The following is a 24945-nucleotide window of genomic DNA, read 5'->3' as shown; positions in this document are numbered from 1 at the left end:
CTTGAATAATTTTATCATTAAGATTTCGTATAGAAAAGTCCTGTTCTCAAAATCTAAAATTGTTCGTAATTGAGTAAGAAAATCAAAGTCTATTAATACCTTTTCATTTAATTCTTTTATAACTAACATAGGAACTGAAATTTCGTAGTCCTGCACAGTAATAACTCTTTTCTTATGTTTACCTGTATAATCAACTAAGACTGAATTGTTCACTTTTTGCAGTCTAGGGTTGAATATTATTTTGTCAGTTCACACCAAAATGAATATGAGAGGAGCGATACAGAAGCGCCAGTGTCAATCAGAGCTTGAACGGGGATATTAATTTTAATAGGTATTTTAGCTGTACAAAAGGTTTTTAAGACAAAATCATTATCGGGTAAACACATATCTTCTACATCATCCAACATCCAATGGCAATTGCTTACTGGAATATACTGAAGCTTATTACTATAATCCAAAGCTTTAGGAATAGTTTCATGCATAGAAAAACTAGTCATAGAATTTCAATATGAATATAAATCACTATATTGTTGGTTGCTATCATTGAAAGGATTTGAAGCTTTGTCCTTTAATCTTAAATCACTGTTTACACATTCTTGTGAATAAATTGCTGACGTGGGTTTAACCCGTTTCGCGTCAGCCGGATCTAGTTTAAATTAGCATTGTCAAAATATTCGATTAGATTGCATTGTATAGAGCGATCTTTAGTACAGTCCAGTAGGTTATTGCTTCCACCAACTCTGGTTTCTGTTTCGAAAATTTCTGCCACCTATGTAATTATTACGAAATCTGGCATTTCGTGAGAAATTAGCTTGATTATTTACATTATTCCTGAAAACGGTACGATTATTATTTGTTTCTTCTAAAATTAGGTTCGGTCGCACTGTTATTATGAGAAAATCAAACATTACCTCTCGTATTACGACCACAATCTTCTCTAACATTGATATTTCGTACAGAAATATAATTACCTTGGTTTCTGTTAGTATTACCTTGCAATCTAGACTGACTCTCATAATTGTGAAATATCGTTATTAAATGATTGAAATTAATACACTGTGAAGAGATTAATACTTGCCGTAGCCTAAACGGTAATAATATTCTTATTGATGCGATAATACGTGATTCTGCTGGTATGGATTGATTTGCTTCAATTCACTATACGCAGAGATTACAAAATCTGTAAGGTTTTTGTCTACTTCAGGCTCAAAACGTCGGTTTCTAATTTCAGCATTCCGGTCTGCTAACATAAAATCGTTCTCGAAATTAGCTAACAGCGCATTTTAAAAATCAGAATAATTACGCAGACTACCTTTTATTGCTTTGTACCACACCGAACAAGGTGGTAACAAAATATGCGGTAAGATTTTGAGAAAGTTAGCTTTATCTATTCCAATGAATTCACACCCTTTCTTAAATTTCTCTAAAAATGTACTCGCTGGGATGTCTTCAGATCTGCCGCTGAATTTAGTTAATGATCTTATTTCACTGAAATTCACACGACTATTATTATTACTAAAATACCTTGGATGTCGGGGTTTTACGTGTGTCCGGTTCCTGCGATGTGGTCTTTCTTCGTCTTCAGAATTTGAGATGGTATCTCCCCTTTCAGAATAGACTTTTGACGAGTTGTTGTCTTCTTCACAGGTTCTTGACACATTTCTACTGTTCTTCATACACAACGTTCAAGGTAGGTTCAGGATTACACTGGGCCGTACTGATTTTCTCTTTGATGGAATGAATTTCTTCTTGTAGTGTTCGAATTTGGTTTGTCTGTTCGTTTACTTGGGTTTCAACTACATCAACAGTACTTTTCACTACTGCAAAGCTGTGAATAATTTGTTCCATTCTATTGTCGGTTATTTCCAACTTAGTATTTATCTGCTGTGTTACATGTTCCAATCTGGAATCCATCTGTTGTGCTATTTGTTGTATCACTTGTTCCAATCTGGTATTCAACTTAGAATCAATTTGCTGTCGTATTTGCTGTGCCACTTGTTCTAATCTGGTATCCAATTTGGAATCCATTTGCTGTGTCACTTGTTGGAATCTGGAATCCATCTGCTGTGTCAGAATTCATCTGCTGTCCAAGCTGTCGTAAAAAATCAACTACATTCGTTGAAGTCTCCATTGCTGGGATATTGACATCTTCAACTTCTGCAATAGTATTCATTTTAATTTTTCTATAAATCTTTTATTACGCAGTAGAATGTAATCCGTGACGGGATAGTTTACTAAACTTCTGAATAATCTCAAGGTTCTACGGTTTCGGTATCATAAAAAATATGTAACGTTAATTATTTTTCGTTACGTTACTTTTCATGGTTACTAATGTATATTTATACGGATTACGAAATTATTCTGGATTGCACAACAGTTATTCACTTTCAGCATATATTTTCACTTTCAAAATATATCGTATTGTTACATTACAATATCATACAATCAATCTACACAATATGGCACTTCGTTCTTTCTACATTGCCATGACAACGACATCCATAAAGATATACAAGTCGTCATAGCAACCAAATTAACAAAATATATTAATAAGATACAAACATTTAAATTACATCTTTACATCTTTCTTCTTCTTCTTAAGTGCTTGTGCCTTTAAAATAACACTTTTGCCCAGAACTATATACAATACTTAGAAAGTATGTACAAAGATAGACAAGATCGTTGTAGATTAGTATAGTACGTGTCTGCCTCGCACAGATTTTACTTTTTTATTAAACTTGCTTGATGCCAAATGTTATATCGATAATCAAGCCAAAACGTATATAAAATAAAACTATTTTTCAACAAAGAAATCGGTTTTCTGAGTGTACGACAGATGAAACTTCTTCAGGCGAATTGAATCGATGACCATCCATCGATCATTTACTACCACCGAAGAAATAAAAACCTGGGGAGCCACTTCTACATTCTGCAGTGGGGGCTTAAGTAACTTTTCGTCCAATGTAGAAGCAAGCATTCTCGTAAGGCAGCCTAGCACTAAAAGCGTAATTGTTGGAGAAGTTTCTTCACGATGGTCATGTTCTAACTTTATTAATGTGTTAGCTGTGACAGTGATCCCAGGGACGAGGAAAACGCATGTCTCACAGTCAGAACGGACTAAGAAAACGCGGTAATATATGCATAAAGCACCATACGCTTTTAACATTTCCTAAAACTCTTTAGTCGTAATTTGGGTTTAGTGCACAAAAGTTCAACTACATTTCGTTCCTCTTCCTTGGTAAATGATATGGAACTATGCGACTTTTCTGTGAAGTAGATCACTGAGTGTATCAGGGTTCGATTCTTGTACGTCCCTATTCCGGAAGTCATTTTATGAGTGTATTGGTTTCGTGTCTTGTGAATCCCTAGAAGGGCTTAGGCATTCATGACAGACCGGGATTCAATCCTCCATGTTTTGGACGTCTCCTTTAGGCTTTAATAGCGATTCGGAGATTTTATCAAAGCCGATCATATAACAACTGGACAGTAGACTTCAGAGTTTGGGCCAGAACATTCTTGGAAACTGACATAAAGACTGATTCTAATTGTATATCTAATGCCAATACAATTTAATAATGCAAAAATTATTATGTTGTATAGGCATTAATTATTTATACTGAAAAGTAAATTAGGTTATCTTAAACTCACTCACTTTGATGCTGACAAAAGATAAATTCTGGCGGTTCCAGGGGGATGTTCTTAAATTTGGAGGGATGAATTTCCTTACTTTCCGTTTTATCTTCTTTTTTGGCTCCTTTGGATTTAACTTTTGAGAGTTGTCCAAAGGCTTTTTTTTTGCCCGTGTTGCTTTACATTTTCTTTTATTTAATATAATATGTTGCACTCACGATATTGTACGTTACACTGCATTATGCAAACGTACGTGAACAGTATTTTATTTTACTTTTCATTATGCTTTTTGTAATTTCACATAATTTTTTTACACTGCGTGGTTACATGCTGTTATCACACCAGAAACAATTGTCAGACTGACTTGGCTTTTCTCTCCGTCTCTTCGTGCTTCTCCGAAGCAGAGGGGCTCGCAATGAAACCTGTTGATGTCAGAGCTAAAAATAACTATGACAACCTATAGGCAGGAATTTTTGGAGACGAAGTTTGCTCCCTGTTTCGGATTTTAGCACCTTATTTGGAGAGACGAGAGGGTCCACCAAGACTTCCGTCGCAGACGCGAAGCACACAATATTCGTCTGTTTGCTGAGAGAAAAATTTTTAAGAGTGCTTTTATACGAAGTTCCTTTAAAAAGTTAAAATTTTCTTCATTATTATGTAATGAACTGGACCATATGGTTACACCACACTTCTTTCACCAAAGAGATAAATGAACTAACCACACTGATCTCTAAGGTGACCTTTAAAAACTAGTTATGTGCCAACTTTCCACCCATTACTTGTATCCGCCAGAGAGTAAGAGAAATAATGTTACTTTTCGATCTTTCCTCGTATGTACACGAAGAAAAAAACACAGCTGTCTTCTCTCAGGAATTACTTTTATTCCTACACATCTTAATGCCTGACAAGGAGAAATACATAAAAACTGAAATCTGCCTTGCTCGTTTATAATAGTTCACTCCGTAGTTCAGCAACTAAATTAGCTGACATGTTTCGAACATAAAATTAAGCATTGAAGATATCTGGCAAATATCAAGAATAACTATATAATTCCCATAGAAGCGCATTTGACCCAACTGAATACATTGGATAGAACAAAGTTTACCTGAAGTATATCCCACACTTTTCTTCGGCTTTCAGGATCCATTCCAGAAGTAGGTTCATCAAGGATTATGACCTAAAATGAACATTTTCAAATAAGAATTTTGTTAAAACGTATAGTGTTGTCATATAGAGGGGAAAAGGAGAAAACAACCACCAACTTCAAAAGACTACTTTTCACATAGAATTAACTAAAAGAAAAGCGAAGTGTTATAATCTTGGCTTCCTATGTGTAACGTTCGGAGTTATAATTGGTTTAATATCATTGTATCCCGAATAATCAAAATTAATAAATCTGGAACTTCTTACAACATAAAATAAAGCCTGTCAGTGGATCCTATTGTGCACCAATCCTACTGTAGTAAGATATTATTCCCACAATGCAGCCACGAAATTTTGAGGAAATAATCCTCGCCTCCAGCTTATTTGTACACACTTATGTGCTTTTCTAAAGACTGGAGTTCGGGTCAAATTTATGGAAATGGAGTTCCTTTGAATTTGATCTCTTGAATAGTTATCATTACATAAATGGTAACTATATCATTATGACAAAGTGTTTTCAACGTGAAGTTTGTATTTACTTTGAATCATTTTTATCCTTTTCATCTTCCTACATGCTTTAACCTTTTTAACCACTCTAAACTTATTTACGCTGAATACACAGACCCTTGAAAATTACTTAATTTCTGGGATTTTTTTGGTGAGTAAAATGCTTTTTATTTTACTTGCTATATTGATTATCATCACCGCTCGCAATTTGTATTTCTATAGTGGTCCAACAATGCTGGTGCAAATGCGAGGTCATAGTATTTTCGACGTATAGTACTTTGAATCATTTGTGTCCTTTTCATATTTCCATCTTGTTCTAACTTTTTTATCCCTTGAAATTCATTTAAACTGAAAATAAGGATCGTGTTCTACGAAGCTGCTACTTAGTTATTGGGATCTTTGCAATAAGTATGGACCTTTTTGATTTACAGACTATATTGACTATTATCTCCGCTCGAAAGGACTCCGCATAATCCTTATGGAAATTGGATTTCGGTGGAATTGCTTTAAACCGTGATATGTTGCAGATATTGTGATCCTGAGAAAAAGGTTAGAACAATCTCCATTCTTCCTAAAATCATTGTACGTAGCCCTTCTCCCTTGCATCCTTTATATTCGCATTACGAGAGCTAGTGGATTGAAACAGCCCCCACATCCACTAAAGAAATGATAAAAAACCAGGCTGTAAAATTTATCTTATTTGATACCACTTTAAAATTCTAAAATATAACATCCCATTACGAACACAGCAGATGCTTTCCACTGTTTTTGGTAATTGGATTCTTCTAACCTCATTTATATCTTTTAGTGGACGCACTGTCCAGGCATATATATTGGCGAAATTCTAAAACTCATCCCTTAATTCGCATAAACGATCACGGATATTACTTCTACAGCCCTCAAATTCCCTATCTGTGTGTCCCAAAGTATATTTAAACCCATCTTCCGCTAAGTACCTTTACACACTATCTTTCTAGATTCTTCCATGTGACTCAGAAAGAAATGGAATAGAACTATACTATTCGCGAGCCACCTCTGGTCTTAACCGTCTATAATACCCTACTCACTACAGTCACTTTGTTTCCCAAGCTTTTTTCCGAATTTCTCTCTTATTTTTCATTTTTCATTAGATTCTTTAAAAGAGGAGAGCAGTATATGTGGTACTCGATCGACAAAATTTATTTAATTTTAACCAAACTTGGTATGATGATAGAACTTCAGGAATTTAGTACTCATACAGAATATTATGGTGTGCAGGTCTTTGGTTCCTGAGTTACTGACTACCAAAGTTAGGGTTGGATTTAGTGAAAGAATATTACAAAGTAACCAAAAAAGTTCTTGCTGTTTTTAACGTCTCATTAATCATGAGCTCACAGAGATGAAACGAAATGACGCACGTGCCTGCCAAGCGATCAGGAATTAGTTTGACCATCGCCATTCAGTAATACAGGCACGTTGCGCATATACAGCGGTCATAGCTCGTCCATTATCAAAGAGAAATTAAGGTATTGAAGCAGCCTGTTGTTTGTTATATAACTTTAAAGTTGGCCTGTCAGTTGCCACATATGCCAGGCATTTGGTGAGAATGCTGTTAACAAACGCACCGCCAAGGATTGGTTCCAGGAATTCCATTCGGGAGCTGTGACCATTTCGAATGAAGAGTTCCTTCGTGGCTAAGCTGTTAGCGTACGCGCCTATGGCGTGGGAGACCCGGGTTCGATTCCCAGCGGGAGCACATGTGGTTCGGATTCCACGTTAATCAGTAGGTCCACGTCTCATATAGCCTCGCTGCTGAACGGGACGTTAAACTCAAAAAATCAACTCAACTCATTTCGAATGAACCTCGCAATGGATGACCATATGTGTTGGATGACGAGACCCTGAAAGGAGCCATCGAGTAGGACAGTGGTCTAACGTGTGATGAACTTACAGAAAGATTCCACATTTCTGCTCATATAGTCAGACTGCACCTGCATGGGGTGGGGAAGTCATACAAGTAAGTGGGTATCCTACACATTGTCGGCAGCCAACAAGGAACAATGAATGACAGCCAGTTTGTCCTTGCTCACTCGGCACCTGAACACACCCATCTTTGATTGCTTGCTCACTGGTGACGAAAACTGGGTTCTCTATGGCACTCCCAAGCGTACCAGACATTGGTTGTCACCGCGTGACCCTGTTCGTCACACCTCAAGACTAACTTTGCACCCACGAAAGGTTATGCCCACTGTATGGTAAATATGTCGGCAAGTGGTGCATTATGAGCTCCTTCCGCCCTTTCAGGTATCACTGCTGACCTTTTACTCTCAGCAGTTGCAACGGGTGCACCGCGCACTGTGGCAGAAGGAGCCGGTATTTGTAAATTGCAAGAATGTGTTGTTCCTACACGACAATGCCAAGTCACATGTGGCAAAGAGGACCCAGGAGACCCCTCAATAACTTGGTTGGGAGACAGTGCCATGCACCATATTCACCGCAAATGAGGGAGACTTGCGAAACGCACTCACGGACTTCTTTGCATCCACGACCGCCAAGTTTTATCACCAGGTATTGTACAGCTGCAGATACGTTGGCAAAAGTTGTTGGATGCAGAGATGTTAATTCGGAACCTAAAGGCTCGTACTGTCCACTGTATTGCTCTTTGTTTATCAACACTATGAAAAGAACGCTCTCCCTGCTGGTCTAGTGGCTAGTACATGCGCACCTTCGGTACACAGGATCTCGGGTTCGAGAGCCTTTCCATAGAGCTTTGCTGCTAAACGAGACGCTAACCAATCCAACCAACCCACTACGAAACGACCAAATGAACACGACCTTAAGAGGCTGCCATCTCTTCAAGGCATACGGAAAATAAAATAAAAAAGATGATCGATCATATCTGCAATAGTAACCCTATCATATCTTTTATATATACACTTTGAAGGAAGAAAATATCAAAATACCTGAAAGAGGTTAAGAATAGGACAAGTATTTACACACTTCCCTTGTTAAATCAATTTTGCTTTTTGGTGTCACTGAATTGAATATTTCGAAAACTCACTAATAAATAACACACACACACACACAAAATAAATAAATAAATAAATAAATAAAGTGTACCTTTGAACCTCCAATGAGAGCTATAGCTAACGCCAATTTTCTTTTCATGCCCCCTGATAATGCCGGTGGCATGGATTGACTCTTCTTCGCCAAATCTAAGTCCTCTAACAACTGTTCTGCTTCATCTTTTGCTTCACCGCTGTCAACACCTTTTAACTGCAAGAAAGAAAACAATCATACTAGGCGAACATTAAAAAAATATAACAATAATAATTTTAACGTGGAACGGCAACAATGTGGAAGCTGCGCAAACGGGTATATACATGTTCTAGTATTCTGTGCCTGCAACAGAGGTATAATTATCAGTGTGAAATTGCGTACCTGCAAATAGCAATAATAGAAAATCACCCCAAATGAGAGATGAGGTCTGTGATCCGATTTCTCGATGCAAGAGAACGGGATGCAGATGTGCAATGCCAAACGCATATCACTGGCTTCAATGAAATTATCACGATATCAATTCTCCGCTAGATGACGTGTCCGCCAGCAGATTTGTACACAGAGGATTTATAAAATCTTGCGCCACTCTATCAAAAATGCTTGGTGTCATGTGACTATGTAGAAAAATAGTCAAAAGCATGCACTTGTATAGAATTAAAAATAAAAGGGCCTATCCGGTTTGCCATAGGCTGGAGATTCCAAGCTTTTCACCTGCGGACTGTGTCATGTGATAAGGTCAAAAGTCGCGTTGCGTGCTAAAACGAATCTGGAGATTCCAAAGCCAAATGTGAGATATTTCAAACACGTAACCTCCGCATGGGGTGCTCTGGGTAATTCGAAGAAGCATATACTTTATCATTATTATTGATTTTACTTAAACAACTTGACTTTTGAGGATGTTCTATCCATATTTATCTTACGTGTTATACGTCGTTTTTAAGCTCTTCGTTATGTCTTTGCAATAAGCTTTCAATTAACCATCTCCTTATTATAGTTTTTGAGATATGTGAACGACTTCATTTTTTCACAGATTTTAGATTGACTTTAACGTTCAAGTTTCGCGAATTTTTTTACTATGTTCTAGTGATGGGTAAATTCCCGGGAAGATATTTTCGGGAATATTCCCGGGAAGATTCCCAAAATGGGAATTTATCCGGGAATGTATGTACAATCAGGAAGAAAATTGCATTCTATTACTATATCATGATTTCAAAGTTGAAATAATTTTTATATCACAGCATATTATTACTGTTGTCCACAGAGGATTCTTTAAAATGTATATTCTAAACGTTAGTATGTTACTTTATTAACACTTTATTATATTTAGAGAGTACGCATACATGTATATTTATTTACAATATGTTCTATCAATTAAATATGTGTGAAAAATTATATAGTAACATTTTAAATTTATATGTAAGTGTATTTGCTCAATTTGACTATTACTGATATTATAAACACATTAAATTTATAAATATTATAAACCAATTAGATTGGGTAAATGCTAGAAGATACATGTCTCACCAATTTATGTTCACAAAATTTGCAAGATACTTATCTTTATATTTTAGCACGTAACATTGCCATACACGACCTTTCATTCTACCGATTTCTCGAAATTCCATACGTTAATTCACATGTAAAATAAAGTCCGAGTACCTCTTCAGAAAATCGAGTCAGAGAAAGGAGACAGACCGACTCTATTTCTAATGGTGGTTCAGGATTTATTAATAGTACTTCATCTCTATATCTACATAATTCTAAATTACTTTACAAAATGGTTCCTTTTCATCATTTGTAAATTAGTACTTTGCTAATTTTGGCTGTTCTTTAGCATTGGGAGCCAGCTTTTGCACCTACTTTTCTGTGATATTCTATTCCGGTGTGGTTGTTTTATCGTTTCATGCGTTAAATTACGTTACCAACATTAAATTCAGACAGCATTGCAGAGCGAGCGTTAGCGAATGAAGGCGGGTTAGAGCCCCGCATGGCACGTCGTTTTCTATCTTCGTTACCAACAATTCACTTTCTTTTCTCACATAACTCACTCCGACTTACCTTTACGGTTTGTACAAATCCCCTACTGCCCTAAGAAAATGTGTTCGATACTTACTTGACTACTTGAACACTACTATCAACTCATTTCTTCCGTAAATAATCCTACTTTTTGCTAGATTTAGCCCCCAATACTACACAATTACTCTACTTTTTAGTACAAATGGAAATGGAACTTAAAAAATCATATTATTAAGGTATATAAAGTATAGTCAAATAATTTTAAATTTTTTAATCTCCAAATTATTTAAAACCTAGAAGTAAACCACAATATATTAAAATAAAGTAATTAGTCATATGTTTCTTATAATTTGGAAGATAAAGTAAAGAAATGGAAATAAATTCCTTCCCGGGAATTTATAGGCCAGGGAAAAACCCGGGAATATTCCCATTTTTTAAATTCCTTCCCACCGGGAATATTCCCACTGCCCATCACTACTATGTTCCATCTATTTTAGGATAATTTGCTTCTGGAATATACAATCTATGTATTCTGTTCTACATTTGAGCTGAATTTCAGCTTTCTCCCTGTTTTGCTTTTCGAGATAGGTGAACGAATTATTTGTGTTCATTCATTTTCCTTGACATTAATGTTAACGTTTCGTGCTTTTTGATTATGTTCCATCCATTTTAGGACAATTTGCTTCTCGAATATAGAATCTACATAGTCTCTTCTATATTTAAGCTGATTTTCAGCCACCTCTCTCTTTTGGGTTTTGAGATAAATGGAGGAATTACTTGTTTTTCATTGACATTACTGTTTCGTGATTTTTGACAATGTTCCACCCATTTTAGGATAATTTGCTTTTGAAATATAGGATGTACGTAGTCTCTTCTACATTTGATCTGAATTTCAGTCATCTTCCCCAAAGATTGTTCACATCATTGCAACTAGATGGACCCTTTTTCTTCTTTGCAATAACAAAACATACTTTTGTTTTTTTTACATCTGCCATGTAAAATGCAAAAACAGAAAAAAATTCTTAGAAACGTTATGGATAATTAACACTGATAATTTCCTTAAAGTTTGGCGTGGCATAACGTAATTAAAACGGTAGCCTGTCAAAAAAATACTATATCCTTATTGTTTGCATAGACAATTGAGCTGAGCGAGATAATCGAATACATTTACCTGTATTTATATCAAATATACTTGTCAACTTCCCAGCTCCTTTTTCTTCTTTGCCGTTCAGCAATTGTACACTCATTTATTAGGTGGCTGCCACCAAGTAATTATCAATGCAAAAATTCAATGTTATGCAAATTAAATTGTGTAGCCCTATTTTTCAAACACATGACTAATTAGACGCTTAAATTTTGTCATCATTGTCCACTATCGTTAAGCAAAATTTAGATATTACTGGTCTTTAGCTTATCGAATTACAAACAACGGAGAAATACGAAGTGAACGCAGACGGTATTCGATTAGCTCAGCTCACTCAATAAAACAATTCACGATATTAAATCCCACTTTCGAAATGTCTTCATAAATTTTGTTTTGTATTCTTACAATGAGCTTTTGCTTCATTGTAATCAGGCATCTAGCATTCTTGAGCGGAAGTTAGGTACTACCTTTAATATATCTCTTTTACTCCTCATGCTATCTTCGGAATGCTAAGAAGAAAAGTTGCTATTTAAGGGAATACAAAACGCTCCTCAATAATGTTAAAAATTCTCCATCAATAACCTTCTTAATGAGTTCTCTCAATTTAGTCTCAAATCAGGAAAGCAGTTAGACAAGACAGAAAGCTCATAGAAGAAAATGTTGACATTGATTAGAATTGAAAACACTGGGAATAAAGTGATGTACCTAACCGAAACTTGGTAGATAACCCAACTGCAAAACCTCGGGCTTCACATTACCGAAGACATGGACCACTCTCAACAGGCTAGGTACAAGAAAGGAATGCTGCAACTTCCTCCTCAAGAAATAGAACATGTAATAAAATCATACCTGTGTCTGCGATGCCCTAGAAACAACGAAGCATATTGCAAATTTCTACCAGATAACAGCCATGAAAAAGACTTCGTCAACCATCGCCAACGATCGACAAGTGACGTAGATTCAAGTAGTCAGTAACATTTCTGAATAAAAGATACCCGCACACCACGTAAGAAATTAGTGTGCACCGACTGATCATCCACCACTCTCTAGGACACCTAATCACTGATATCTCCTTATCCCCCTCTCTAAGACGCCTAGTCATTGAGAGGCACCTACTCTACCCTCTCTAGGACGCCTAGTCTCTGGGTTTATTTCTCTCTGTAACACGTCTGGTCAACGAGAGGCATCTAGCTACACCTTGGCCGCAAGAGCCTTGGTTTCCACTGCCTACGATGCATGGTTATGGGGTTCCTACAAATTCACCAGTGAATACCTAGAGGAACTTATATTTTATCTGTAATATATCTATTGTATACAGAAAGAAAACTTTTAAAATAAAAGGTGATGGGAAAGTCCAAAACTCTCCTCTACCATCTTTTAGCTCTACCATAAAAGACAGAATTTTACAATATTATCTCCGAGTGCCCCGTTTTCAAGTTCAATGGTTCCCTAGAAAACATCTACAACCTCACAAGAACGACTTTCACGGATCAATCGACTTAAATTTGAAAGCATTCTCACTTTAGCTGTTTCCTGTATTTTCTCGTTTTTTATAATAATAATAATAATAATAATAATAATAATAATAATAATAATAATAATTAGTAGTAGTAGTAATAGTAGTAGTAGTAGTAATAATAATAGTAGTAGTAGTAGTAGTAGTAGTAGTAGTAGTAGTAGTAGTAGTAGTAGTAGTAGTAGTAGTAGTAGTAGTAGTAGTAGTAGTAGTAGTAGTAGTAGTAGTAGTAGTAGTAGTAGTAGTAGTAGTAGTAGTAGTAGTAGTAGTAGTAGTAGTAGTAGTAGTAGTAGTAGTAGTAGTAGTAGTAGTAGTAGTAGTAGTAGTAGTAGTAGTAGTAGTAGTAGTAGTAGTAGTAGTAGTAGTAGTAGTAGTAGTAGTAGTAGTAGTAGTAGTAGTAGTAGTAGTAGTAGTAGTAGTAGTAGTAGTAGTAGTAGTAGTAGTAGTAGTATTGTTGTTGTTGTTTACCAATCGACATTCAACTAAAATAACAACAGGCATAAATGAGGAATGGAACAATAATTGCTAACAGAATAACACAATATAATAATTTGAATAAAATTGTAACAATTGCATTAAATAAATTTACGAAACAATTAAGAAAAAATAATTAAGTCAACAGGAAATATATTTCGATAGTCGAACCAAAGGAAGGGGTAGAAAACCACCTATCAACGGCATCATATCTAGTGTTACTGTCTAATTTTCTACGCCATACAATGATATTACACCTTATTTGTATAGTATGTCGTCCAGTTGTATAAATGTTCAATGTTCTCCCTTGTGTTAGAGAAGAAACACCTCATCTAGTTCTTTTCCATGTGGTAAGGTGTCAAGAACCGACGACACGTTGCCACGTTGGATAGCAATAGATATGCGTTGAATTAGGAAAGATGTTGAACGAATATCTCCAGTAACGATAGAAATTCGTCTGCCTACTTCTCTAATAAAATCAAGGCTTGCAGATCCCCAAGCACCACTAGTCTCGATGGCAGTTGGAGCAAAAATAAATTTATCAAGGAGGTTGTTATATTTCCTTTGCTTTTCTACTTCTCGACGACTAGCAACAGCTCCAGCATTCAAAACAGCTAAAGGAAGACTTGAATGGGCAAATGTATCTGAACACGTAAAGTCCCATACTAGTAATTTGCCTTTCAACCAAGGAACTAATGTCATGCCACCAGGTCGTTTACCATCTGAACGACAACATCCTGAAGGTTCACGTATGGAAGGATTTTACATTTAAAATATAAAATAAATAATAAAATAAAATGAATTAAATGTAATTAATTGATTGAATTGTATTTTCTTGTATGATGTTCCTTTTCCTTGAGATTACATGCTATGTTGAATGTATCACTGACTAGTGACACCGAACCTACTGGGCCCGTATGGGCTCGTCATCAGCAGTCACTGATACACTCACCAAGCCAATCATCTACGGAAAATAGAACTCAAATTTGGCCCGAAATATAAAGCTTCCAAACTCTCTTCCATCTCGACTCACAGTCCGATATCCAGGCCTGCAGTTCATCATCCACATCCCATCCGGAAATAGGTTGTGAACCACGACTACAGACACAGGACACCGACCTCCGAGTGGAGCTGGCACTGAGCACAAAGATGATCTTGATGTTGTCTGTGAAAGCCCTATCTGAATTTAAAAAAAAAAAAATCTTGAAACAGAATTTTGTAATTAAAAAAAAAAGTCTAAACTGAGATTTTGATCGAAACTGATAAAATAAGAAATTTCTACAGATTCGGTTGTTTTCAACTCGGTCACACTAAGGAAAGTCTCTTCCCTGAATTTCACAGCTATTTCATTTCCCCAGCAAACTTATTCTGTACATACTGCTCTCTGTTTTGATCATGCTTCGCATGCATACCGAAAACATCGACTACGTATTTCTATGACTTCTTAAAATTACAAGCTAACTAGATTTCGTATTCGAAAAGAAAGATGCGTTCACGGCTAGTAAGTTTTATTCTTCAAAATATTCATGAATGTATTATTGGACAAAATATTCATTAACAGGAAAATATTTTACATTGAACTGACATACCCATCAAAATAAAATTAATAAAATCGATTTCTATACCTTTCAGAGCCGAAACATTCTTTACTTTTGCTCATATTCTCGAAATATTCATATTCTTTAATATTCATTTAATATTCTTGCCTTCTAGAACATTGACATTGTATCGACACGCAAAACAAACAAAAGGACACAATAGAAAATACAAAACACTACTGAAAAATAATAACTTCACTGCCTACATGTTGTGGTTAGCTTAATTTGCTTCTGTTTACATATTCTTTGGTGCTTACACTCCTCTGTGCGTCGAGATTGTGGCCGGCGTAGAGGATTTACGCTCTTCGCGACCTCTCTTCAGCTCGGACCCACATGACAATCTAGCACAGGCAAAACATTCATGTACATATTGACATACTTAAACCTAAAGCCCTAATCTACCTAATCTAACTTAACCTAAACAAGCATATATATATTAAAAAAAAAAAAATCACACATATATTTCATAAAGCACCATACTTATTTCGCATTTATATTTTGTTTCGTTTCGCTACCACATTCCTACCGAAGACGCAGTGGTTAGTTTTGCATCAGTGTCGCTCTGAATATATTGAATTTCTTAAAAAAAAAGGAAAAGATATTTACTAGTAATTAACAAAAATTGCAATTTCTAACTTGATGGGTATCAGATTTTTAAAATATTACGTAGGTTTAGCCTATTGATGAAAGTTTTCAGTTATCGGTACGCGAAATGCATGTACCCTTGCACTCGACAGTAGCCGTGAAACTGACACTTGTTTACATCTTCAACATTCATAATCATTCTATTTCAAAAAAAAACCAAAGAAAACATGCCAAAATAACTAAAAGTTGAATTTTGAGCAGAATTACCGAAATGAATACTTTCTAGATTTTGGGGAATCTAAAACATCTTTTCATCACTGGGGAAAATGTGTGTGTGGTACACACATTTTCTTGAGATTACAACAATCGCTCTGTGCTGAGATTCTAGCTTTCGTTTCCCCCCCCCCCATCGAATGAAAACACGATGTCACATTGCCTGAATCTACATGTGTGCGGCGTTGAGGGAAACTTTACGAACTTAATGCTTCATATTACGAATATTACACGTACACCAGAAAATATATTCACACATGTTTGTCAGAACAAGGAAATTTTGACGCCAAATACCTGGATTGAGTTTCACTTTCACTATCCCTTACTTACTTGAATCCTCTTCTTACACAGCGACTGAACGGATATATTAATAACAAAAAAAAAGTTCCTGACGACTTTTCCACTCGAGATTCCTGGGAAACTCGTAAAACGTGGTCTCAAAACAGTTTTAGGATACTAACTCCTACAGCACCTATCCAGAAAAAAGCATCGAGCGTAGCTTGACTTCTTCTTCCTCGATGTCTGCACCACTACTCAACGTTCTCTCTCCTTCACCGTCTCCTCTGGCTTCTCTTAGGTTCTCTGGCTGATCGAGAACGCAAAATTTGCTAAGGAGCTCATTCCATAACACTAGACATTTACATGCTAGTATCCATTATGTTATACGAAATCACTTCCCAATTGGACTATTTCTGGATTAATAATCTGTTGAAAACACCAAACACCGTACGTTTATCTCTGATGACAATTTCCAATATTCGCCAGAACGAAGAATTTAACACAATTTAACGTGATCACAAATTATTCCACTTTTCTGCAGACGCTAAACACTGCACGTCTGACTCTTGAAATGGCTGACGCCGTAAGACAAAGAGTTTCAAGAAGATGATCCCTAATTGGAAGATAATCATGACGTAATGATCGGATGATAGGCTTCTGTGTGAAGATCAAAGAAAACCGAAATCTCAGCCGCAGCTGTGATTGTGGATTATCCAATCAGATAATTTTACTTCGAAACAAAGAGATGCACCAAGAAGAAATTATGGCTGACTTTATTAATTTGGAATTTTGAAGAAGATTTTACGAAATAAAATTTTTAGCTTTCTTGTGAAGATTCCCTATGCCGAAATATGAATAGAAATGAACTGAAAACCATTGAAAAAGCTGAAATATACACTTATTTGTCTAAAATAATAATATATTCATGAATAAATGCGTAAAATATATAAAATATAACTAATAATCATGTAATCTTCTTATAACATCTATCGAAACGCTCTGTTGTACTAAAATTACACAAAATTCTCGACCTACTGTTCTTCCACTATAAAATAAAAGTTTCTCTTAACATTCTAAATAAATTTTAAAATTTTCCTGCCAATATACAAGGTGCTCAAAAGCATCGGGCCATGTTACGTTATGCTGAGCATAAGGTAACAAGGAATTCCAGCTGTGGTAAGGGCTCGTAAAATGATATCATTCACAGAGGAGTGAAAGGCCATGCAGGCCACGTTGGTTAACTTGATCCCCGCAAGCTGGACAGCGATGTGGCTCACAAATATCTGCACCTAATCTTAAGGCGACAGAGATTTGAAATGCCTCATTAGTCATATGAAGACCTAATGGTGGGGAGGGTATTGCATTCAACCATGCCCCAGCATGTAGGGATGAGGCAGCACGAATCCTAGCTTTATCCTCTGGAGCAATAACTGACTGTAAGAGAAGTTCATGAAAATGCGCTGCAATTGGTGTGTACCAAGATGCCTGAGAACCTAATTTGTTAATTTCTGGAAGATCTGTATCTGTTAATTTTTTCCATTTGGTAGAGCCTTCTTGAACTGTGCCACCTGGGTCTAGGTGGTAACCTTGCGAAAGAAGAGCCTCGACTAAACGAAGAGATCCGTGGTAGGACGCTAAAAAGGAAGGAATCGCCATATCCACGGATCGCCGAATACCAAGACCCCCTAATCTCACAGGTAAGAAAGCTTGAATCCAAGATTCGTCGCTTAAGGAGAAGTTTAAAATTGATTCCAGACCCATTTTAAGGATATGGTCGTATTTCTCCAGTAGTAGAGTCTCATTCCAAGATGGAAAGCATCGTAAGAATTAGTTTAAACTAGGGATCGCCAAAGAGGCACGTAGAAGAAAGAAAGCTGCATGGACAGAAATAGAGGCGAGTCGAGACAAAAAATATTCTAACTTCGATATTTTGCTCAACAGGACATTGGTAAAATCTTCCTTTGTGAGAGCGGCGCCTAGAAGACAAGCATCCTGGTTAGTTAGGAGACGTATTCCTGGGGCAGTTTCGTCAATTTTTTTTAATAATAGGTCGAACTTGGCTTCGTCTGATCCAAGAAAACCAACTTCATACTTTGAAAAATTTAAATATAGGCCAAGTGCAGATGCCCTCTCATTTATTTGTGCTAGAGTTGAAAGAACCACTTCAAGTTCATCAGCAAAGTTCCATCATCCAAATGTTTAATTCAGTGTTGATTGATATCACTAAGGAATGAATGGTTATAGCAAAAAGCGAAAATATAAAAAATTATTATTATTATTACGGTTTCTTTCTCGCATTATACCATACGCTTAATAAATAAATAACACTCTTAAAAATAACTCGTAATGTTTCAATAGAGATGCACAATTTCGGGTTAACTATCGTCTCTTCCTTTGGGTGTATCATATTCCACGTTAATCGGTAGGTCCACGTCTCATATAGCCTCACTGCTGAAAGGGATGTTAAACTCAAAAATCATCAATTAAAATCCTCTATTTTCTTAAATATATCGTTCCAACTGCAGACATTATTATTCGTGAGATTCATGTGATATGCGATATCATTGTGTCTACACTCTTTGCGAGTAGTGTCCATATACTTTTCATCACATAATATATGTAAAACTTCTGTACTGCATTATTTAATTTTTGCATCACTCTTTACTTCTTCTTACGACTACAGACAGTTGGGAAACAATCCTTCTAAGAAGCACATTGTTCTTTAATTAATGCTTACTCAACCAGGCAAAATTATAGTTAACTGAGAATTAGTTACCGCTGCAAAGAAAAGAAGATGTTCCATTACAGTAAGCTCCTGAAATAGCATATCGTGCTGTGGACACAATCCAATGCTTTCTCTCACTTTGTCCATTTCCTTTCTTATGCTATGGCCATTGATGTATGCAGTTCCACTGGTAGGCGAAAACATTCCTTTGAAGTAGAAAAAAAATGTCGTTAAATTACCTTATACAAATAATATATTTCTCATTACCTAACTAAAACAAAAACATCACACACTACCTTAATAAAAATGCATTTCTAGAATTATTTGGCTCTAAACTACGAACTTAACAATATCTAAAGAACAGCTACTTCAGTCAGAGAAAACATTTCTGCTGCCTCTTCAACAGCAATGTTTCTTTTAATTTCCAGAAATGGAGTACGAGAAAGAACTGGTTTGATAAAATTTGCTACCCCCCATGCTTCCTGCTTCAGGCCATGGTTGATGTTGGTCCATGCGTAAATACGCCCTGATCTCAGTAATCACATACGCAGTGGATTATAAATTATTATGGCAAATACTACTGGATTCAATGGACTTATTTGAAACTGCAAATTCATTTCACTGGCTTCGTAACTAAATAGGACAGAACAAGAATAAAATTTTACTACATGGTACAATTATACTTCTGTTAATTAATCTAACTAATTAGCAGGATGCACAATATAACAAATACTAAAACACAAATGTGATCAAGCCAAACATTAGTTATGGACAAAATATACTATACAAAACTACTTAAGAACACCCCACAGACATACACGCACCCATATTGCCAAGAGTTACAAAATGATAATTTAGTGTAATAATAACATTAAAACGCTTGAAAACACGTAACATGAAAGATACAAGCACATTATATGCATTGTATTTAACCAGTATCACATTCCAATTTGCTACGAAAAATGGCTAGCAAAGTATAATGCACATACGATCATAATTTATTATCGAAATCAACAATTTTTGCGAGAAAAAAAGTCTTTCGTTCATGATAGATTAGTTTGCTTTTCTGATCTCGCATATAATTAAAGTTCAGAGAGAAATACCATTGTTGACACATACACACTCACGAAAACTAGATGATATCTCTTATTTTGTAGATTCTCAACAACACAGATCACTTCATTGTGAACTACATCGCATATTACTGGTGACTGGCCACAAAGTTGACAACAGAGAACATTGTGCCAGTGGCGGATCTAGAAGGTAAAAATTGGTGTGAGGGCAGCCACAACCCACACTATGATAGGTATATTATGGTTTACTGTAAACTTTAAAAAATATATAAATAATACATTATTTTTGTCACTCAAGAAACTACGAGGGGGGGGGGGGGGAATCCTCCTGGCCCCGGGCTAGATCCGCCACTGTTTTGTACAAGTTTCTTTCATCGTTAGTTCATTGCATCTAGGAAGAAAGAATATCCATGAACTTTGTTTATCCCATGATGCGAAAGCTAAGCTTTTCTTGTTGGAAAACAGATCACTATGAAAAAGACGTAACTTTCCCAGAACCACCTTTTCTGCCCTTCTACTATTTCTTCCTATTCCAAATTACAGTGATGGGTGCATGCAAGACACCTCTGGCTGTTACAATATTAGCCTACTAGAACATTATTTTTGTTCCACTATTTGCTTTCCATTGAATGGATAAAAAACAACAGAGTTCGCTTCCGAGAGTTAAAAAAAATTAAGAGGCAGCTTGACGCAGAACCATGAGGCATCTGACTACAATGTGAGCTAGGAAACGTGTCTAGGTGACATTTATTGTGATTTTTGCTATGAAATCAAGATTAACTTCACAGAAAGCGTACTTTCAATCCTTTGTTGACGGCATAACGAATTCAGCACTTACATTAAAGCTCCAAACAGTCTCAGATACTAGTTTCCTCAGGTTTTTTATAGCTGAGTGATGATAAAATACATATACTGAAAAATAACTGTTTTAATGATGAAAAACCTCTTAGGAGATCAGAAATTAGATTTCTGGGCTTTTGGCATCTATGGTTATGTTACACCGGAAGCATACGTTAGCGAACCCGGAAGCACGCACGTTAGCCACTCAGGTACGAAGCGGCACACTAGGAAAGAAGACCTCTATGTGATAGTAGAGCTGGAAGATCAAATAAGGCTCGCCTGAAAGGCCAAAACGATTTATACATGGCAGATGCCCACAGCCGGTTTTCGAAAAGTTTCCTGAAAACACACTCGAAAGCATACACTCGTATATTTAAATTTATCTATAATAAAATAAAAGCAAGGATAGGAATGGGGGAAGAAGTCTTTACGAGGAAGAAAAGTATTTTGTAGAATCTTAAATAAAAGATTTAGAAAAAGACTCATAAAATGCTTCGTGTGGAGTATTGTATTGTATGGGTCAAAAACACGAACATTTCACAAAAGTGAGAAGAAACGACTGGAAGCATTCGAAATGTAGGTGTGAAGAAGAATGGAGGAATTAACTGGGAAAGTAAATGCGAGGGTGTTAGAAATGGTGAGGGAGAAAAAACAATTTTATATGCTATTAAGAAGAGGAAGAAAAAGTAGTTGGGACATGGGCTAAGAAGGATTGTATCATGAGGGACGTGCTAGAGGGTATGGTGCTAGCAAAGAGAGGAAGGGCCGAAGAAGACTACAGTTAATGAACGATATCAAAACAGAAAAACCGTACGTAAAGACGAAGAGACGAAGAGATTAGTTGAAGACCGTGGAGCACAGAAGCTTCTCAGTTGCAGCAAGTGACCTGCCAATATTGGCAGAATACCAATGACGATGATGATGATGACAATCAAGATGTACTTCCGTACAATGCTTACATAAACAAATCGAAGTGATTTCATCTCATTAAAAAAAAAAAAAAAAAAAAAAAACTGCAGAACAACTTTTTCTATTCTCGTATACCCAAAATCATCATCACACAGGAAATAAGTACAAATATTTCAGGAACATGAACTAGGACAGTTTTCTGGTCGAAAGCACTAGCAGCTCTGAACTATACTTATCAGTAACTCGTATATTATAAAGAAAATTACGTTTGAAATATTATGAATGTGTACCTTTCTTTCACTGACTTCATCACGAAAAGCGACGGAAAAAATCAAGTTTATAAAAGTTACTACCAGTGGCGTATTTAGGAAGGGGGCTTCCGGGCTTAAGCCCCCTCCCCCGAAATTTTATTTACTATATTAAGGTAAATGAAATATCTTGCAGAATTTTTACATTTCCAGGACTAATGTTTGCAAAGCCTCCCGAAACAAAATAGTAAATACGTCACTGGTTACTACCTACATTACAGTTAATCAAATTCCAACCAGAATTTATTAGTGAAGGTATGAAGTACAAACGAGAAATAAAAACAAGGACAGGAATGGCGAAAGAAGTAGTAATGAAGAAGAAAAGGTTATTTTGTGAATGTGGTGCATTGTACTCTGCGAGACAGAAACATGGACATTACGAAAAACGATGAAATAAGAATGGAGGCTTTCGAAATAAATGACGAGAGACAAATGTTATCAAGTTTATCACTAATCAGTGCACGGAATGTATTATTATACAAAAAGATGTAAAAACTTAAGGTCGGCATATGCATCAGATCAAAAGAAGTTACAAAATGATAACTCTGGAAGGCAACATCATTAGTGTTCATGGGTTGCCAGATAGACAGGGGAGTAAGAAAGATACAGACCATACGTACTGCCCATCAATATAGAAAGGAAGCGAACCAGCGAGAGGATCAATTAGGCCCCAGTGTATATATATATATATATATATATATATATATACGAGGAATGATCAGAAAGTAATGTTACAAAGCCTGCAGTGAAACGTGTATACATTATTTTATATAACCAATATAGCTAAGAGATAGTCCATACAATAGGTTACTTTTCGACAGTCTCCATTTCAGCTGAGGCACTTGTTGCATCGTAGAATGAACTTAGAGGTTGAACTGTAACAGACGAAACTCCAGACAGAAATATCGACCTTGTAACCTTAGCTTCTGATCCTCCCTCGGATATATACAGTCTAATCACAGAAAAATTGAGTGAAAGTTACTGACTTGGGCAGAAACATAATACACTTTACTGAAGAAACACTTCATTGTGAAAATGTGATTATGCACGACATCATGATTCATATGAAAATCAAAATCAAAATAATAATAATAATAATAATAATAATAATAATAATAATAATAATAATAATAATAATAAGGAATTTATCTGCACCCTTTTTTCAGAGATGGGTTCTAAACCTTTATTTACAAGTTGTTTCTGGCTTTTACTTAAGCCTCAGTTTACCAACTATCCATTTTATCACAAACTAAAACTAAGCAACCGGTTGGAACACATCCCATTCAGCACCGAAGCTATATAAGACGTGGACCTACAATTTAACGTAGAATGCGAACCACCATATTGCGTTCAAATTTCAAGATTCCCACTAGGAGTCGAGCCGAGGAACTCGTGTATAAGAAAAAGCAGTCGGTATCAAAGGCAGAAGAGGAAGAAGAGAAAGTAGAACATGTAACAAATTTTCGATACCTGGGTAGTATTATTATTAGTGAAGGTATGAAGTACAAACGGGAAATAAAAACAAGGACAGGAATGGCGAAAGAAGTAGTAATGAAGAAGAAAAGGTTATTTTGTGAATGTGGTGCATTGTACTCTGCTAGACAGAAACATGGACATTACGAAAAACGATGAAATAAGAATGGAGGCTTTCGAAATGTTGAGTGGAAAGAATAAAAAGAATCTGTTGGTTCGAACGGAAAACATATCAGAAAGTGTCAAAAATACGAGAGAAAAGAATAATTTTACATGTAATTGAAACGAGGAAGACAAATTGGTTGTGACATTGGTTGAGAAGGAACTGTATGATGAGGGGGTGCTGGAAGGTACGGTGAGAGGAAAAATAGAAAGGAGCAAAAGAAGTTACAGTGAACGGACGGTATTAAAACAGAAAATTGCTACGTGAAAATCAATAGTAAGACTATTCATCAAGTGGTTAGATCAAGAAAATCAAGTGGTTAGATAAGAATGTGAAGATGGAAAACTTCGTAGTTTGCGGGAAGTGATTTGCCAATAATGAAAGAATACCTATAAGATAACTTTATTGCTCGACTTCGAAGCCTGTCACATAAAGACTCTTTCCTATTAAGTTATCATAACTTTTCTTAACGGTGAATGGACAACCCCCATCCTGTTTCATGGAAAGGTAGAAAATGTTCAGCTCACTGTCTGGTGATATCGTATACACTAACGAAACCGATTCTCGTGACACAATGTGAGAACATACTACTAATAAACGTGTAATTTCAAAGCAAACAATGTCTCCGAAATAAGGATTAGAATTTAGATTACTGGACTTCCGGCATCTATGACCATGTTAGCTCGTCACGTACGAGGAATGACGTCTCTCGGCGATCACTATCCGAGGAAAGGGGAGGAAGAAAGGATTGGAAAAGGAAGGAAGCGGCCTACGACCTGTATGTTAGGTACTATCCTGCATTTCCCTGGTGTGAATGAGCAAAACATCACTCACGATGGCAGGTCTGAAAAAGTTTTTACACTTTTTCGACCGAGTGTCCCCACTGGGAATCGAACCCAGGACGCTCGCAACAAAGGTGAGAGCGTTATGTCTCCAAAATAAATCGCCCTTCAGTGTAAGTAGACATCAATCTCCGAATGAAAAGAACATTATTCTCCTTATCTTCCTTGGATAGTTAACTAAAGTTTATTGCAATCAATCGATTTTACAAGGCATCTGGTCACGATTAATGAATAGTAAAAGTGCGTGAGCGTACAGATATCAACTGAATTCTATATGTTACCATACAATGTCTTAACAAGTCAGATAAAATAAAGAATAAACCCTGGTTTATATTTTCTTTATAAAAATGAGATTAAGGTAATTCACTCTAATATGCGTAAGACAACAAAAACTTAGTTAAGTAAAAA

The 24945-nt window shown here is 36.1% G+C and overlaps 1 protein-coding gene across 2 annotated transcripts in view; it reads right to left on the bottom strand.

Annotated features, from left to right (window-relative positions):
* Window positions 1–24945, bottom strand: part of LOC145673466 (phospholipid-transporting ATPase ABCA3-like) — a 312570-nt gene that overhangs the window by 159302 nt on the left and 128323 nt on the right. For both annotated transcript variants that reach the window (XM_081743188.1, XM_081743189.1), the window contains exons 10-12: window positions 18981–19135; window positions 8380–8535; window positions 4736–4807 (exon numbers count right to left, since the gene is read on the bottom strand). In XM_081743188.1, coding sequence (XP_081599314.1) covers window positions 4736–4807; window positions 8380–8535; window positions 18981–19135 — 383 coding nt within the window. The remainder of the gene's footprint in view (window positions 1–4735; window positions 4808–8379; window positions 8536–18980; window positions 19136–24945) is intronic.

This window comes from Thermobia domestica, chromosome 16 (assembly GCF_964235325.1).
Source record: "Thermobia domestica chromosome 16, izTheDome1.hap1.1, whole genome shotgun sequence".
Lineage (NCBI taxonomy): Eukaryota > Metazoa > Arthropoda > Insecta > Zygentoma > Lepismatidae > Thermobia > Thermobia domestica.
Note: the sequence above shows the minus strand (reverse complement) of the source record. Positions and strands in the feature narration are given on the sequence as shown.